This window comes from Phragmites australis, chromosome 20 (assembly GCF_958298935.1).
Source record: "Phragmites australis chromosome 20, lpPhrAust1.1, whole genome shotgun sequence".
Taxonomy (NCBI): domain Eukaryota; kingdom Viridiplantae; phylum Streptophyta; class Magnoliopsida; order Poales; family Poaceae; genus Phragmites; species Phragmites australis.
In genome coordinates this window covers 6,972,615-6,991,369 of record NC_084940.1, presented here as the reverse complement: position 1 = coordinate 6,991,369, position 18,755 = coordinate 6,972,615, and the positions used below count along the sequence as shown (strand labels likewise).

The 18,755-nt window shown below is 48.9% G+C and overlaps 2 protein-coding genes across 5 annotated transcripts; both read left to right on the top strand.

Annotated features, from left to right (window-relative positions):
- The first annotated feature begins 796 nt into the window (after positions 1–796).
- LOC133902473 (protein transport protein SEC13 homolog B-like) lies at positions 797–2,546 on the top strand. The gene is made up of 2 exons (XM_062344072.1): positions 797–936; positions 1,344–2,546. The coding sequence occupies exon 2, from the start codon at positions 1,392–1,394 to the stop codon at positions 2,307–2,309; it is 918 nt and encodes a 305-aa protein (XP_062200056.1). The 5' UTR covers positions 797–936; positions 1,344–1,391; the 3' UTR covers positions 2,310–2,546.
- Positions 2,547–3,944: 1,398 nt separating this feature from the next.
- On the top strand, positions 3,945–16,387 carry LOC133901584 (uncharacterized). 4 transcript variants are annotated; one of them, XM_062342965.1, is made up of 8 exons: positions 3,945–4,230; positions 5,196–5,247; positions 5,339–5,387; positions 5,893–5,988; positions 6,235–6,288; positions 6,365–6,430; positions 6,589–6,667; positions 15,859–16,387. In XM_062342965.1, the coding sequence occupies exons 1-8, from the start codon at positions 3,985–3,987 to the stop codon at positions 15,934–15,936; spliced, it is 720 nt and encodes a 239-aa protein (XP_062198949.1). In that variant the 5' UTR covers positions 3,945–3,984; the 3' UTR covers positions 15,937–16,387. The 4 variants fall into 4 exon arrangements, with proteins under 4 accessions (XP_062198949.1, XP_062198950.1, XP_062198948.1 ...); XM_062342966.1 differs by having other exon boundaries at positions 3,945–4,233; positions 5,893–5,937; XM_062342964.1 differs by having other exon boundaries at positions 3,945–4,233.
- The last annotated feature ends 2,368 nt before the right edge of the window (positions 16,388–18,755 follow it).

Below are 18,755 nucleotides of genomic sequence, written 5' to 3'. Positions count from 1 at the left end.
AGGGTTTGGTGCTTGTTGTGTCTGTAAATTGTTTCTCTTGCTCCCTGTAAATTAACAAATGTGAAAATCTGCTAATATCCACAGCCTCATTTGGTTTCTGTTCCTGGAGCTACTGTCATGATTGTGTTTCCACTGTTCTGTTTGATTGCTAGTCAAGCGAATTGTCTGTTAGGCCATATCCTGACAGAGTCGTTAGTCGTTACTATGAATGCACTGATACTCTGGGCTTCTGGCATGCGTGGTTTGCAAGTTCAATCTTGAAAAAAGTCCATTTTACCTTTTTAAAATATTGCTTAGTCCAACTATAGAAACTAGATATTGGCTCTGTTTGGGGAGCTTCTAGCAGCTTCTGCTTCTCAGAAAAACTGAGAAGCTCCTCCAAACAGGCTAATTGTTGAGGAGCTTTTCTGAAAAGCAAAAGCTGGTTTCTGGTGAAATGAACTAAAAGCTGAAAAGCTGGTTAAGGGTGGTTTTTCTGAAAAGCTAGTATGCTGAGAAGCTAAAAATTAAACCCATAAACCAAACCGCTTATCTCAGAAACTATAAACAGCTTTTCAGAAAAAGTCCATAAACTCCAGCTTCCCCAAACAGGGCCATTATACCTTCTCAATCCGATTCCAACCCGGTTTTATTCGAGGTGGATACATATCACCTGTATTTTTTAATATATTGTTCATTGGGTGATTGATACCTATAGTTACTATTTTTTCAAACGGTTGCTTAAAATTAATAAATTTGAAAAATAAAAAAAATAAAAAACGATATTTATCATCTCCAAACCCGTTTACGTCCTGGAGAAGCGGAGGTCTCTTCTCCCCTCTTCCCACGTGCTCATTTGCGTTGCGGCCGCCTCTCCTGAACCGCTCCCTCTCGTCCCGCCCTTCCCCGTGTCCATCTCCGGCCGCCTTCCCTTGCATCTGGCCGCGCCGCCTTCAGGTAAACCCCCTCCCCTGCTCTCTCTCTCTCTCTCTCTCTCTCTCTCTCATCCGTGATCTGATTTGTTTGGTGTGCTTCAATGAATTCCTCGAACCTGATGTAGACCTACCGGGTGCGGATGTTTAGATCTGATCTTTAGTGCCATCGAAATTTTCACTTGTTTTCTAACGTGATTTCGAAAGTTACCACCTTTAGGGTTTGCGACTAAAAATCTAGTCCTGTGATCGTAACATTGTTCTTGGGGAGCTAGGTAGTAATACGTCTGGTGTTTTTGCGTCGGGATACTATTTCGCCATTTTTTAGTTGTTGGTGAGCGATAAAATCCAGTCGATTTGTTCTTTACCTCGCCCTTTTTAATGAAATGTGGACGAGAAATTTATAATTCGTTCGCGGTTTGTTTCAATCAGGCAGGTTCAGAAGCTTTGGGCGTGCCAGGTTCATAGCTCGTTTGCAAGATGCCTCCCCTTAAGATCGAGGCTGGACACCAGGATGTGGTCCACGACGTCGCCATGGATTACTACGGGAAGCGCATCTCGACGGCTTCCTCGGACAACACCATAAAGATCGTCGGCGTCAGCGGCACCACGCATCAGCATCTGGCCACCCTGAGCGGGCACCAGGGGCCGGTCTGGCAGGTCGCGTGGGCTCATCCTAAGTTCGGCTCCTTGCTTGCGTCCTGCGGCTATGACGGCCGTGTGATCATATGGAAGGAAGGGAGCAAACCTGATGAATGGGTTCAGGTGCATACTTTTGGTGAGCACAAGTCCTCCGTCAACTCCATTGCGTGGGCGCCTCATGAGCTCGGGTTATGCTTGGCTTGCGGTTCGTCTGACGGGAACATTTCGGTATTCACGGCTCGCGCTGATGGAGTATGGGACACTACACGCATCGATCAGGCGCATCCAGTGGGGGTGACATCGGTTTCTTGGGCTCCAGCAATGGCCCCTGGTGCTCTGATCACTACCGGACCTTCTGGTCAGTTTGAATATGTTCAGAAACTTGCATCTGGTGGCTGTGATAACACAGTTAAAGTTTGGAAGCTGCACAATGGAAGTTGGAGGATGGATTGCTTCCCTGCCCTTCAGATGCACAAGGACTGGGTGAGGGATGTAGCCTGGGCTCCAAACCTTGGCCTTCCGAAGTCTACCATTGCCAGTGCATCTCAGGATGGAACTGTTGTTATTTGGACTGAGGCGAAGGAAGGTGAGCAATGGGTAGGCAGGATTTTGCATGACTTCAAAACCCCTGTGTGGAGGCTGTCATGGTCGCTGACTGGGAATATTTTGGCTGCTTCTGATGGTAATAACAATGTGACCTTGTGGAAGGAGGCTGTTGATGGTGAATGGCAGCAAGTGACGACTGTTGAGCTCTAGGTGTTCAGATTACTTGGTGTTGCCAGTCATATTATGATTGCTGACTATTCTCTAATTTTGATGTATGGTAGTTTTCAAGATATTGGACTTCCCTAACATCAGAGCTCTTCCTTTGTTCCCTTTGTAATTGCTATGCTTCTATTGTCTCCGGTAATCTGTATTTTGGCTGGCAAACAGTTCTGACAAGAACAACTTCTACTGGAATGGAAGCAGAAATTCGGAGTCATCTTTTTCGTAGTGCTTTTGAGCATGGAACATTATGTCCTGCAAATTGTTAAATTTTGTGTAACTCCACTCTTAAATTCCTAAAAGATCTTAACCATTGTCTGAAGGTACTAAAAGTTTTGCCATGAATTATCAGGCCAGTTGTTACTTGGCTAGAAAGAGGGTAAGGAACTGAAATTGGGCCAGGCATGATCACTCGTACCTCTGTATCTACTAAATTTGTTCAAAGAATTTGTGAAACATACTTGATTCTATACTTATGAGTTGACCTGAAATTGGGGATTTGAATGTCGTAAGTACCTCGGTCACGATATGGATTACACTGTTATGCTGTTTTAGCACCCCCCCCCCCCTTATATCTAATTGAGAAAAATCATGTTTTGCCATGATTCCTTTCCTGACCTCGAGCTATATTGTTTTCTGTACTACTTAAAAAACACCTACGGTCCTATTCCGCTCGCTCTGTGTTTCGCTCTCAAAAATCCTGCTTGCTCTTGTGTTTTGCTCCGCTAGCGCGTGCTCCCGCACTCTCGGGTGGATCCGCTTCCCGCATGCTGCCGCTCACTGGCAGTGTGCGGTCCCACGTTACTACTTATGAAACATGTGTATCGAACTAGTATATACAGATGAATGATCTATTCTGCTTGCAACACAAGCACATACCGATAGTTCTATTCGCCTATTTTTAGCATTTAATATGCACGGCTATGAATGCAAGTTTGCTCATTTTATGTCGAATTCTCACTGAGGAGTTAAGAGTTAGACTGCTTCCTGTGTTGCTTGAATGATGGTGTTCTTCCACGGAAGCGGTTCACTGGTTTGCGCTTGTTACCGTACTAGAACGTCCACGGTAGGTAATGGTCGATAGAATTTCATAGAGAGTAGCAAATTCCAAGAAACTTACTGACATGCCATAAAAAAATTTAGCAAGGAACCAACACAAGTCATCAGCATGGCAGCATCTGACGAGTGAAACACACCATGATTGGTTCGCATACCTCAGCTAAATCAAGCTGCAGATCAGTGCCACGAATTTCTATAAAGCAATCATTTGAAGGCAACGGAAATGAAGCGAAGAACACGAGCTGGAACGAGATGCGTTTAACTGAACAAAATTTAGAACAGAAATCGCATTGACAGCTGACAAGGCAGCAGCACCCGCTAGTCCGCTACCAAACACTACCCTACAGTCCTATCAGTGATTAAATTTCATCGAAATTTTGTGATTTTCAAGAATTTTATAGGAGAACGAAATATCTAATTTTAAAATTTCTTTTCACTAATACAAAGACCCACGGATGACGAAAGATGATGAAATTTCAGTCTATTCACGGGTAAAAAAAATTGTAAAACAAATTGATATCCTGATCCTATCCAATGGCTGGGACTTGGGCGCGCCACCTCACTGTCTGGAGACTAGCCATAACCGCGGCGTGACCCGGCGCGAAGCATGGCGTCGTTTCCGTCTCCGTCGCCGCCCTCTGCCGTCCGGCTCCGTCTACACCCGGCCGGAGTGCGGCCCTACCACATGGGCTCGTCCTCCTATTTTTCGGCTGTCTCCCTGCGCTGGCTCCTCTCGCTCTCCAGTGCCCCTAGGGTTCCCTTCGTCTCTTTCCGGCAGCAACGGCCCTCATCGCCCTCCGCTGGAAGGTCGCGCCTGTTGAGCGCTGCGCGGAGCTCCGGAGACTCTGGCGAGGTGGTGAGTCCCGCATTTACTCAATTTTAATCAGTCGTGATGTACGAATTTGTTTTTTGGTTCGCTAGATTGGAGACGACAGACCATGCTTGCTAATTCTTACCACAATTTCCCGATAAAATGAAGAACACGCGATTTATCTGTGTTTAGAGTAAGGTTGATAGGACGTTGCGAGTTCATTCTAGTTGTTGTTGACCTCGAAAAATTGTAGAAAAGGTACAGTCGTGTGAATTTCTGCTGTAAGGGGTGGTTTATGCCCTGTTTGTCATTTCAGGAATCAATTATTAATTCTTGTAGGTCTGGACCGCATATACGATTTCAATGTAATGTAGGCATCATTTGGTTATCCTACTTGCCGGTTTGGAATCATGGGGAGTGTTAAATTTCGTTTGCAAGAGACTTAGCAGTATGCTCCATATATTGCAGTTGTTCTCATATGATGTGAAAACTGGTCTTTTTGCTACTAAAAATGTGGCAACTAATGGTTAGCTTGACTTAGTGAGTTAGTGTTAACAAAGAGGTGTAAGTTGCTTTCCTGACACCAGAATATAATAATCTGGACATGCATGTAGTGAAGTTAACAGAGGATTTGTAGTGTGATGGGAATAGAATCACTCAATGTACTTCTTTGATTGCCAATATTACTTGAAGACTTGAAGTTACCCTCTATGTAGAGAAAAGCATGTTGCAACTTTCTGAATGATGGCATGCTCCAAATATTTGGAGGAACATCTGCAATCTGTGTTTGTTTTGTTCTTTATACACTTATGGCATTCTTGGTAAAAGGAAAATTTATCAATGCATGATTGTGTTTATGTAAACCTGCATAGGAGTTTTAAGTAAACTGTAACACCAGTTTAATGAATTATCTTTTCAAAAAAGAAACTTTGGTGATAAGATATTCTAATTTGAGTATATTTGAGTAATGTAATTTAGAAATTAACCGGACTGCATTTCATTGTTAGATTGATGTGGTTAATATTGAAGGAAATGAGCAGTCACTACGAGGCTCCTCTGGTATGATGTTTGTGACATGTACTAACTTTGTTTTGTCAATTTGCATTTCTTGGTAAGTCTGATTTGATCTTTTTTTTTTTGTTCCATACAGGTCCAAGAAAAGATGGGAACGAGTCGGCCAAAAGTTTCTCATCTAAAGAGTATTCACAACTAACTGTAAATCTAAAACAATGATGACAAACCTGTTGTATGCTTTCTAGATCTCATGGCATAATTTTTTATGTCGGAGCTTATTGTTACATGAGAAAATTTATTGAGTGGAATGTGAGCTTGCATTTTGCACTAAAATGCCCTCGAAGAGGCAGAAGACCTCTCAGAAGCTGGTCCTCTTGGAATTATCAGGCTTCACATAAATATTAGCAATGTTTTTAGTCAATATGTTATTAAAATAATTGTTTGCTGAGGGAGGTATAGCTCAGATGGAAGGTTTGGGGCAAGATATGGCTGTTTGAATCTGTAAATAATAATAACTGATTACAGAAGCACTTTGTATGAATCCATTTTCTTGAGACTGATCACTAAGAAATTTCAGAAGCCATTCTCATGAATAATTAACCTATCCATGGAATGACATATGAGTTTCGCTCTTTAAATCTTATACCACCAGTGACATTATTGATTATGTATTTCTGCTTGTGTTGCTAGGTTGCTAGAAAAACTAAAGAGATATGGAGCTGCTGGTGTTCTGTCGTATGGACTACTTAACACTGTCTACTATGTTACTGCATTTTTATTAGTTTGGTAAGACATGCATGGATCTGTGAAATATTAGCCTTAGTGCTACCTTGACTGAAGCATTTCTTTTCAGAATAAACATTTTTTTTATATAACTTCAAACTGTAAAGTAGGTAATGCTTTGGTTATGAGAAACAGGCCGCTGATTTTACTTAAGCAGCTGTTCCAGTTGTAGTTCCACGAGGCAAAACAACTGCACAAGCATTATGAGTGTTGGATGGAAAATGAAATATCAGAATGATTACTTTTCAGGTTTTATTTTGCTCCTGCTCCTGGTAGGATGGGCTATGCTGCAGCAGTGGAGAGGTAATGGCTGCAAATTCTTTTTCTTTTTTGCGCTTTACCTGGTCATACTGTAATGACGTTCAACCTACTAAAGCAGATTCCTTAAACTAATGGCAATGGTGTGGGCTGGCAGTCAAGTTACTAAAATTCTTCGAGCAGGAGGGTGAGTCAAAAGTCCAGCTTAGAAAGTTCAATCTAGTTTAAGAATTATTTTTCTAATATCAGTGTATCTATTCACATTTGAAAGAATGTAGGTTACCTGTACAAATTCATTACCTTATATTCTCAAATATTGCCTGTGTCTTTTTTTGTGTATGCCAGGGCCCTTACACTGGCACCTTTTGTTGATAGAGGGTTGAGATGGTTCACAGTTAAGTTCAACTTCAAGTCGGAAGGGAGGGTAAAACACTTGCTTCATTTTCCTAATGGGATATGTTCATATTTGATCCAGAGCACTTAACACAATGGTCATGCGAGAGAGCGCCGCTGCCGCCGAACCCACCCCCACCCCCGCCCCGCACCAGCCGCTGTCGGGAGAACCCCGTTTCCAACTCTTCCGCCGCCCAGCCACAACCACATCCACACCTAGCCCCCAGATCTTGCGCGAGTTGAGCCCTTCCGATCTCCAACCCACCCACACCCTCCAGATCCGCTTGCTGTCGACCACCAGATCCACTCATACCCTGTCATCTCGACACCACCGCCACCCAAATCACGCCCACCAGAACTCGATGATGACCTCGTGGTTTCACCTACACCCGAGTCGGAGGCTTCGCGGTCCCTCTCCTACTCTGAAGTGGTCAAGCGATCCCCCCATCTGCAATCAACGCTCCGCACCAAACTCTTCGTCCTCGCCTACGCTCTGTCATTACTGTTCCTCCCCAACGACCGGACCGCAGGCACAATCACTGCTTGAGGAGCCCTGCGTGGCTTGCTTTCGGCGCGCCGTCACATCGTCATGTTTGGGATTCAATCCGGGCTTCGCTACGCCTCCCAGCCAGTGCGAGGGTGAGCCCCTTGCGAGAATCGGGCTAGATACAGGTCAAAAAACGCCATTGGTGGCGGAAGGGAGAGCATTCAAGATGGGAGCTATGCAGTTCTTCGTTCCGACACAACGGGCGGCATGGGCGCGTCGCTCGACCGCCTTCAAGTACCCAACAGCGCCTGCACAACAGCGCACTCGCCACCTTCTGCCAGCTCACAAGAGGGCGCTGCTTCCGGTGCTTGGCTTTCAACCACCGGTCTGCAGCCTGTTGCGATCCGGTGTGGTGCTTCCAGTGTCGTCGCTCGGGGCACCGGGAACATTCCTGCACCTGCCGCCCCGTGCACGGTCGTCGTCTCCAGGACCAAGATCCGCTGACGCTGCAGCACACCGGGGGATGGCTCCAGCTTCCTCGGATAGATCCTCAGCGCACCCTTGGTCGCCACCACCCGAACCGGCACACCACCTTGGCCACGACACGCGATGGCACTCTTGTGACCAAGATGGTGCTTGGCGAACTCAACATGCGTTCGGAGGAGGGCACCTACATCATCCTAACCTCCTTCGACACCAAGACACCAAACAGGAGATCAAGGAATGGGAGGGAACCGCCCTCGTTCTGTGGGCGTCCAGCCTTCCTCTAGGAGGCGGTGCGTGTCAGGTTGAGGAGGCAATCCTCAACAAGTTCCGTCTTCACCGTGGGGAGGTCACCGTCTCCACCCACAGCCCAGATGCTTTCCTCATCAAGTTTCAAAAGAAGCACTATGAGGCGGCTTTACAGCAACGACGTATCAAGCGGAACAACGTGGAGCATCGACTACGACCCTGGCGCAGTCTTGCCAAGGCTTTCAGTGCAACCATGTTTGTCGGTGACACAGGAACCAGGGGTTCCCGAGTCCCGAGGCCAGATCAGCAGGTTGCCACGTGGCGACCTCCCGCGGGGATGATCTCCCCGAAGCGCGAGAAGAATAAGTCCCGGGAGAGGGCGCTCGGGGCCATGAACAGTAGTCCCCGAGTACCCGAGTTTCCCGATGATCTGCGAAGACCAAGTGCCGGGAAGAGAGTGATCAGGGTCATGAACAGTGGCCCCCCGAGCACCCAAGTCCCCCGACGACCAGAAAAGCTGAGTATCGGGAAGGGTATGCTCGGGGCTGCGAACAGTGGCCCCCGAGCACCCGAGTACCCCGAGGACCCAAGGAAGGTAGTTCCGGGAGAGAGTGCTCGGGGCTGCGAGCAGCGGCCCCCGAGCACTCGGTTCCCCAAGGATCTGAACAGTCAATTCCGGGAGAAAGTGCTCGGGGCTGTGAACAGTAGCTCCCGAGCATTCGGTTCCCCGAGGACCAAGAAAGGGCATATCCGGGAGAGAGTGCTCGGGGATGTGAACAGTGACCCCCGAGCACTCGGCTCCCCGACGGCCTAAGAAGTCCTTCGCCGGTGGCCTCCACAGAGGTCCAGCGGTGAGGTGTCAGCCAGTGAAAGGTCTGATGCCGCATTTAAGAGGGCGCGTGACCTGTCACTTCCAACTGCTCCAGCCACGCTCGGTGTTAGTCCCTGCCACATTCTGGCAGGAGGGCGTGGGGACATTTAATGCACGGGTCCCATCCCGCGTCATCCGGCGCGCCTCGGGATAGCATCGCAAGGCCCGAGGCGCCCCGCCTGCCGCCCTACTGCGACAGACGTACAAGGCCGAAAGGGCACGCCTGGCTACTCGGTCGCTGCCCGGTGGGTCCTCTTCGCGGTGCCCGTTGCAGAACGTCATCATGACGACCGAGACCGGGCGGGGGGGGGGGGGGGGGGGGGGGGCGTTTTCAACCCCGTCGTCATTTCGCGCAGCAGCCCATGATGGTTGCTTTTCCATTTATGACGCCTTGGAACTCGTGCCCTCCCTTTCGGGGCACGCTACCGCCGACGAGTATTTAAGAGGAGCGGATGGAAACGAGGAGGGCAGGATCCAGCTCTCTGACTCTCTCTCTCGGACGGGAATGAAGACCGAAGATAGAAGAACACCCCAGTACAAGCATAGAAGCTGAGACCACTGAAGAACAAGGAGCCCGAAGCTCTAGGATAGACAAACATTCTTGTAACCAGCAACATCCCTGAGAGACATTCTCAGTGCATTTATAGCATCCACACAGGAGTAGGGTATTACGCTCAGTGCGGCCCGAACCTGTCTAAAAACCTCAATTGCATTTACTACATTCTGCACTCGATCATTCCATTCCACCTGCCATCGCATTTACGCCCGTTTATTTCACCCGCAAAACAGATTCAGAATCATCCTCCCAGCCGAATCTCAAAGGGGGTCCCTCCGGATCCCTGCTTTAGGAGTTCACCCTCCGACAATGTCCTTCAGGGTCCTCCTGTGCTTCTAGGGGGTCCCGATGCGTGCTTGGTCGCCGGACATCATCGAGAAGCTCATCGGCCGCACTTGCTCATTGCAGTACATTGAGACAGACATGCTCCAGCCCACCAACACCAGCTTCATCAACCTGTGGGTGTGGACAGACAACCCTAGTGCCATCCCCAAAGTGTTATGGTTGCTCTTCATGCACAGGGCGCTGGGGAACCCCTCCTCCGTCCAAGTTGCTGCTACCCCGCTGGAAAAGTGGAAATACGGCACCAAGTACTTCGTCCTCGTGCACTTGGACCAGCTCGAAGACTACTCCAACTCCTCCATCGGCTTTGACTCTAGGGGAATGAGATCCTCCAGCACCCGCCCATTTCGCACCCTTTCCCCTGGCTTTGGGGCAAGCGGGATGGAGAGTCGGGACCCAACCGGTTGTATGAACACCCTGCACCTTCGCGCGACGAGCTCGACGACGACCGTTCTGGCCGTGCTCAATAGGACGCTCGACACGATAGGCGCGGCCACGAGGAGCGCGGTGACCACGTACACGATGGACATGGTCACGGAGACGACCATGCACGACACCACAGACACCAACGCCGCCGCGATGACTCCGACAACGACAACGACCGTCCCAGCCGTGACGGTTACCCTGGGTGTCCACGTGCCCATGGTGGCAATGGGGGTCATGACAGGTCTCACAGGGAGCGCACTCGCTCCCCGCAGTGGAGGGAGCAGGACGAGGGACGCCGTGGGACTCACCATCGCCATCAGCATGACACCGTGTTCGAACCCACAAATGCGCTCCCAATGAACTTCAGTTCCAAGCTTCTGTCGCTGGAGAAGCTCCGGGCCAAGGAGTTGACCGACCTACAACACCTGTTCTCCACCCAGGCTGTAGCTCTTCGCGTTGACCTGCAGCATGTTTTAGGTGAACAAGTTCATTCATTTGTGTGTGATTCCATGTTACCAGTGCATTCCTGGCTATGTGACTTGTAGAACTCTCAAAGACAATGGATGAAGGACGCTGTCGGTGAATCAGGAACCGGGGGTCCCCGAATCCCGAGGCCAGGCCAGCAATCCGCCACGTGGCGCCCTCCCGCGGGGTTCATCTCCGCGAGGTACAGAAAGACTAAGTCCCGAGAGAGGGCGCTCGGGGCCATGAACAGTGGTCCCCGAGTACCCGGGTTCCCCGATGATCTGCGAAGACCAAGTGACTGGGAAGAGAGTGCTCGGGGTCATGAACAGTGGTCCCCGAGCACCCGAGTACCTCGAGGACCCAAGGAAGGTAGTTCCAGGAGAGAGTGTTCGGGGCTGTGAACAGTGGCCCCCGAGCACTCGGTTCCCCGAGGACCCGAACAGTCGATTCCGGGAGAGAGTGCTCGGAGTCGTGAACAGTGGCCCCCGAGCACTCGGTTCCCCGAGGACCAAGAGAGGGCGTTTCCGGGAGAGAGTGCTCGGGGAGGTGAACAGTGACCCCTGAGCACTCGGTTCCCCGACAGCCCAAGAAGTCCTTCATCGGTGGCCCCCACAGGGGTCCAGCAGTGAGGTGTCAGCCTGTGAAAGGGCCGATGCCGCATTTAAGAGGGCGCGTGGCCTGTCACCTCCAACTGCTCCTGCCACGCTCAGTGTCAGTCCCTGCCACATTCTGGCAGAAGAGCGTGGGGACATTTAATGCACGGGTCCCATCTCGCGTCATCCGGCGCGCCTCGGGGATAGCATCGCAAGGCCCGAGGCGCCCCGCCTGCCGCCCTGCTGTGTCAGACGAACAAGACCGGGCAGGCACGCCGGGCTGCTCTGCGGCTACCCGGTAGGCCCTCTCCACGGCGCCCGTTGCCAGCACCATCATGACGACCGAAGACAGTGCGAGGGGGGTGTTTTCAACCCCCCGTCACTTCGCGCTGGCGAACCCATGATGATTGCCTTTCCATTTATGGCGCTTTGGAACTCGTGCCCTCCCTTTCGGGGCACGCTACCGCCGGCGAGTATTTAAGAGAGACGGTGGGTACGGACAAAAACAACGGAAGAACGCTCGAACTCTCAGACAACTTTCAGAGACACTTGCTCAGAGACCGAAGAACATCTTCGTACAAGCATAGAAGCTGAGACCACCGAAGAACAAAGAGCCCGAAGCTCTAGGATAGACAAACATTCTTGTAACCAGCAACATTCCTGAGAGACATTCTCAGGGCATTTATAGCATCCACACAGGAGTAGGGTATTACGCTCAGTGCGGTCCGAACCTGTCTAAAAGTCCCCCTAGTGCATTTACTTCTTTCTGCATTAGATCATTCTACCCCACCTGCCATCGCATTTACACCCATTTATTTCTCCCGCAAACATATTCAGAATCATCCCCCCGGCCGAATCTCAAAAAGGGGTCCCTCAGGATCCCTGCGATAGGAGTTCACCCCCCGACAGACGCGGAAGAATACATCGACAAAGCCTATCACCTGGCAGATAGGCCTACTCACCGTTGATTCATCGTTGTTGGCTGGCTCGTGTGATGAAGCCTGGTTCGTCAGGTTCGGAACCGTGGATCCTCCCCCCGCTGTGGGGCCATCAAAGAACCTTTCAGCTGCTCCCTCAGTACAACAGGTTGAGGAGGCCCTCCGTTGTATGGAGCTCACGGCGGTCGCCGACCTCACCACCTTACCACTCCACTCGAGCCCCTCCTATACGGCAGTGGCCACCCCTACTCAGGCCACCCTAAGCTTGGACTATGCGTTGGGCTTCTACTATGGTTGCACCGCCGAACCAGTTCTTGCTGGGACTGGGCGTTGGGCCTGTCCATGAGACGCGTGTCCATGCCACACTGAGCTTGGATGCTGAGGGACTTGCGCCTCCTGTTCAGTCCCTGTCATGCGCCGATCAGCCTGGACATGCTTTGGTGGAATAGGTTCGGGATGCGCGATCTAGGGACTCAGGCGCCCTGTTGGGCAGGACGACATCTCCGCTAGGGACTCCAGCACCCTGCTCGGCAGCGCTCCAGCCGGACCAAATGTCCACACCCACGGCTACCTCTCCACCGAGCACTGCCACACCGAGTTTGGCAAGGATGTTCGTGTCTCCTCCGCAAGCAATGCTTCCTGCCTCGGCACCCCCCCCCCATCATCAAGCCGAAGACGAAAGTACAGTACTCTCTAATCGACCCCATCAAGCTTCGGCGCAGCAAGCGGTAAGCCTGCAATAGGCTCAAGTGTCTGCCGATACAAGAGCGAGCATGACGCAATCTCTACAAAAAGCTAGGCTATCTCAAAGACGAACTCTCTTCAATCGAGCAAGTGATCACGGAGTACCTCGACATGTTTAAGGGCCCCCTCCCCCAGGAGGTTATTGCTGCTCTGACAGCTCTTTTCCACATCGATAATGAGGGTGCCAAGGAGGTGGATCGGGCTCTGATTGCCCTCGGCGGCCAGAAGGCAGCAGATGGGGTTGCAGAGACGGCCCTAAGTAGCCAGAATGCAGCCTGATGTGGCGCTTCATGATGATCAAGATTGCGCTACCTCTTCTGTTTCTTTGACGGCTTCTACGCTCTCTTTATCTAGGTCTGTCTTGCGTCTCGCGTCGGTGCAGCCCACTGCATTAGGCTTTCAGTTGCAGGGACGCCGATGCTCTACTTGTATAAGAACTACCTGCAACATTTCACTTTGCTTCATCTGTGTGTTTGTATGTGTTGTTCTGCAGCTCCAACCAGCTTGTCCAATGAAAGCTATTTGCAGCGCAAGCACCTTCTCCATGTTAAACCCGCAACTAGATATACTATGTTGGAATGTACGTGGTATGAACAAGAAGGCAAGAAGAGATGTAGTGCACGAGTGTCTCGCGTCAATGAACTGCCACATCGCTTGTCTCCAGGAGACAAAATTGGGTACCATAGACTAAGCACTTGCATGCTACGTGGGTGGTTTCCGTTTGAGAAATTTTGCATTCCTATCGGCTAACGGGATGTGTGGGGAAATCTTGTTGCTATGGAATGATGCCTACATTGATATCTCGGACCTTGAACAACAAGAACACTCCATCTCGGCCAAAGCGATAGTCAAAGAAACCGACACTTCCTTCATTCTAACCACAGTATATGACCCATCGCGTGATCGAGATAAGTCGACCTTCCTCGATGAGATTTGGGACACATTGCCGCCGACCGGGGAAAAGTGGCTCATCTTGGGAGACTTCAACCTCATTTACAGAGCACATGACAAGAACAATACAAACCTGAACTGTCAGCATATGAAGCAGTTTCGCGATACGCTTAACCTTTGTAGTCTGAAGGAGATCCATCTCCAAAATCGAAAATTTACTTGGAGCAACGAGAGTGAGAACCCAACCCAGTCAGACTAGACAGGGTTTTCTGCAATGAAGTGTGGGACCTCGCTTTTGACTCGCACGTCCTACATGCGCTTGCATCCTCACTCTCCGACCATTGCTCTCTACTCCTTTCGAATCAACGAAACCCACCTCAGACGAAACACTTCAAGTTCGAGAATTTTTGGCTAGCCATGTTGGGTTTCAATGACATGGTCTAGACTGCTTGGAGCGAACCAAACCCGAATTGATGTGCAGGTTGCATCATAGACTCATCACGGCAACAAAGAATCTGTGAGCTTGGAGCTTCTGAACCGTTTCGGCAGAGTAACGGGTTTAATCACCAATCTACAGAAGAGCGTGTTGGCCCCCATCAGATGTGGAGATATTGACCTCGGCTTCATCTTGGTGAACCTTCCAGCAGTCTGAACGTCTTTCCTGATTAAATATCTAGGCTTGCCAATCACCTTAAGGCGCATTAGAAAAGCGGATTTTCAACCAATCATTGATAAAACGAGCGACCGCCTCGCAAGTTGGCAAGGACGACATCTAAACCCGGCGGGGTGCACCTTAGTCATAGTCAAATTTGTGCTCACCTCACAAACTATTTATTTCTTAACGGTGTTAAAGGCCTCAGTAAACGTCCTTGAGGAAATTGACTTCAAGAGACGCACTTTTCTGTGGTCTCGCACAGACAAGATTGCAGGAGGAAAATGCGAAGTCAATTGGAAACGAGTTTGCCGCTCTACAAAACTTGGGGGACTAGGCATCCTAAACCTGAGAAAATTCGCAAGAGCGATCCGACTTCGTTGGCTGTGGTATGAATGGACCGCGGATAATAGAACATGGGTTGGGATGCCTACACCGTGCACTAACACGGATCAGACGTTTTTTTTTTTTTGCGGCGGCTACCATGATCTTCATCGAAAATAGGGAAAAGGCAAGCTTCTGGCACTTGACATGGATCCAAGGGGACTCACCGAAGATGATAGCGTCGAAATTTTTTGCGATTTCCAAAAGGACAAATCAGAAGGTGAGGGAGGCTATGCACAACAACTCTTGGGTGCGGCACATCAACTTCACTGCTATTTGTTCCGCCCAGAGCCTAGTTGACTTCGTCCGCTTATGGACACGCCTTCAGCACATCCAGTTAAATGAAAATATCCCTGATGCTACCAAGCATAGTTCCTAGGCTCACCTCCCATGGAGAACACACTGCCGCCTCAGCCTACCAAGCATAGTTCCTAGGCTCGACATCCTCTGATATGGAGCGTTTGATTTGGGATGTATGGGTGCCACCGAAGTGCAAGTTTTTCTCGTGGCTTGCGATTTTAGAATCGAATTTGGAGCGCGAACAGGCTTATAACGAGGGGATGGCTGAACCAGAAGATTTGTCCACTTTACAAAACTGCAGATGAGTCAGCGATCCATATTTTTGTACACTGCAGTTTTCTCCAGGTGCGTGTGGGAGATCATCTACACTTGTTGTACTGGGAGAGCCAACTGCATAACGGCATGAGAGACCTACCTTTGACACAGTCAATGAATGGTGGATTACAATAGGGTCTGTGCAAGGAGTGCCTCTTAAGACCAATAGATCTCCTATCATCCTTACAATTTAGGAGCTATGGTATGAGCAGAACGGGAGAATCTTCCAGCAACAAGAGAATACAAAGGTCGCCCTTGTGGCAAAAATCAAGGAGGCGGCTCGGGCATGGTGCCGGCGGGAGCTAAGACTCTTGCATCTTTTCTTTCTCATGTCTAGTTGGGTTCCTTTTCCTCTTTTATTTTTATCCCTTAAAGACTATGTATTTTCTTCTTCTTTATCAATATAAAACTAGCAGAACTCCTGCCGGTTTCTTTCAAAACAAATATTTGATCCAGAATAGAATGTAAATGTTAATTTCAGTGTCGATCTTCTTACGTGTCTTGCTTAACTATTGCTACTATGCAGGCTTTTGCGACAATTGTAGGGCTATGTTTTGCAGTTGCTGCTATCATGTTCTTTGGATTAACCATACTTTGGGCATAGTGCATCTGGTTTGCCGATTGCTATTGAGGAATCGAGAGGAGATGCTGTGGATTAGAATCTGATTCCAATCAGTAATGCGGCGATCGAACTCTCCTAATGAGCTTACATTGTCAACTATGGTTGTCCATATCTTGTATGAGTATGTATTTTCCTGGTTCTTTAGTGGCCGCAAATATCTTGAGTCCTGTTGGACGTGTGTCCAGACTTGAGAATTTTTTAAAAACAAAGCAAATTTTAAATTGGAATTTGATTGATACAAAGCCTCCGGCTCAAGCAGCAGCTTGATAATCTGGTGGCAGGGTTCTCATAACTGCTGTAATAATCTACTAATCTGTATGAGTCACCTCAAGATTGAAATTTTTTACGCACCGGTGCCACCTAAATCAAGTGCTACCAACTACAAATTAAAAAAAAAAATCTCCTCATGGATCACGCTACAGCCACAATCTTTTTTTTAAAAAAAAAACTTATCTGTAAAGATATCCCGTTGGAGCTTTGAATCCAGCTTTGTTGCTCGTCTAGTAGCTCCTGCTGCTGTCCCATTGATGCACCTTTGGACGGGCTGATGGTTCCCTGTGTCGGCGTCGGTACCTTTGGTTGCTGTTTTGCTGCAAGGACGTTACGGTACCTTTGAACGAACTCATATTTATTGTTGTATCTTTCTGAATAGATTAAGTGAAGTTATATTTATTGAAATATGTCTGAATAGATTGAGTGAAGTTATATTTATTGAAAAGAAGAATGTTAGATTGGTTGTATCTGTTTGGACAAGTTGAACGGAATTTCTGTTTGGTTGATTGAATCTGATGCCGTATGGGTAGATGTAAAAATTGAGATTATGATTAGTTACTCGTACGAAGATGATATTGACAAGTAGTCTCACCTGTATGAGCGGATATAAAGTTTATATCCGTTGAGCTAGGTTAAAGAGTGAAGCAAGCTAGGATAATATTATATATTTACAACCATCAGAGCAACCTATAATAATTAGATACAGACAATTAAATAAATTTCTTTTCAAAATTCTAAGTATCCACTCAGATAGAATAAGAAAGATACTAATTACTGAGATCCAGCCATCCTGGACTGGTGTCGCCATCGTTTATGATTGAGACGTATCTATCGGCCCGGCTTTGTCCCTCATGTCCATAGCGTTAGCTATCCTACGTATTGTGCTTTTCCACTCATATGTCCGGTTTGTTCTGTGTTGATCCATGTATTTATAGTCGAAAACGCTTCCCATCGATAAAAAAATATAAGGGGTTGCTATTTATTAACAGCCTTGTTTTTTTTTAAGATGTTTGTGAGCCAACGACTTACCGTTATTTTTAACCTCCCGCTCTCATCTTCATCTTCAACCATCCGCTAGTTCACAGTTGTGCTCGCTCCTATCGCTCGCCCTCCTCCACCCATCTTCAGCTCTACTCCCATCGTCGAATCCACCATCGTCGTCCGCTGCCGCACCAACTTGACATCCTTGACTCCCCCACCTCGGCACTAGCACATACGCTATCTTCCATCGCCCGTAGCCGGTGGCGTCCCATCACTCCGCTCCTGGATCCACCTCCTCCACCAGATTAGCCTCCCTTCTTATGATCTTTTCTAAGTCCCGAGACAAAAGAGCTCCCCAATCAACTCCTTTCCTAACCCCTACTGACGTTCTTTACCGCCTAAACAGACCTCCTAGATACGTGAAAAATATAATGATGCCACGCATCGATCCAAGGCTATATATATTAGCTGCATGTGGTCAGTTTTAGCTCAAGAACCAGAAGCTATGTCCGGCTTTAGCTTGATTTGCTCTGAGATATATTGATGCATTAATTCAGTGCAGCGGAAAAGTGGGTGGAAAAGTATCTTTCCTTTCTCCATGCAATACTACATACGTGAATCTCATAGCAAAGCCTAGGAATAAGGAGACAGTACGTGCACGCCTCGTACAAGTAACAATCATGTTTTGCTGATCTAAGTTGTGTTGTCTCGATAGACCGACGAACAGCTGAAAAAATGGGCCACACATATGTCATTTCAACCATTTTAATCGGCAAAACGAATTGAAGGACTTGCTTGATTGGAAGCCAATAGCTTCGATTCGTCATAGCTACTCTACCGCAATTGGTTTCCTAGTCTACTTCGGCAAAGTTACGTCCTAGCTAACTACGGATTAGAAGCGCCGAATTGTGTTTTCAATCATTGTCAATGCGCGTAACTCATGTAACTAGACTCTCTTAAATTGATGGTGTGGCTCAGCCTGCCTTTTGTATCGTAAACTCCTCCTCTTCTTAATTAAACACAGAGTTCCTGCCCTTTTCGTTTAAAAAGAAAAAAAAGCGCCAAACTTTCTTCAGCTGGGTTTGGCATGTCGATCAGTTACACATACATGAGCTAGGTTGTGCCGTGGGTTTAGCCAATAGCCGCCTAGCTATGCACGCCCGATATGCCGCGCGTTTGCACGGCACCAAGTCGTTATCCGCGGCAAGCCTCGGGCCGGCCGGCCGGTGCTGTCCATCGGCGCGATTAGACATTGTTGGGCTTGTTGGAGCAGAGAGGCAGGAACAAGCCGAAGCGGAGCGCCGTCGCGCTCGCACTGTCCCAGTGTCCCGTCCCCGCCCGATCGGTGATCGCGTGGTGACGGGTGCATTCCACGCGCGGCGTGTCTCGGTTCTCAATCCTGGGCCGTTCGGCCAGCGACTCTCGGTTCTTGGTGGCTTCTCGCCCACATTTTCCCGGCAACTTGCTCCATTCTCGAGCCGGGCGGTCGGGACGGACTCGGGAGTGTACCCCGTTGCGCTTGCGCGGGCCTACGCGCTGGCCACAGA

Bases quoted from the DNA above. Each gene is read 5' to 3' on its own strand.
- LOC133902473 (XM_062344072.1), top strand. From the start codon at position 1,392: ATGCCTCCCCTTAAGATCGAGGCTGGACACCAGGATGTGGTCCACGAC.
- LOC133901584 (XM_062342964.1), top strand. From the start codon at position 3,985: ATGGCGTCGTTTCCGTCTCCGTCGCCGCCCTCTGCCGTCCGGCTCCGT. The intron at 6,289-6,364 runs GTAATGGCTGCA...CTACTAAAGCAG, and splicing joins TATGCTGCAGCAGTGGAGAG to ATTCCTTAAACTAATGGCAA. The intron at 6,668-15,858 runs GTAAAACACTTG...GCTACTATGCAG, and splicing joins ACTTCAAGTCGGAAGGGAGG to GCTTTTGCGACAATTGTAGG.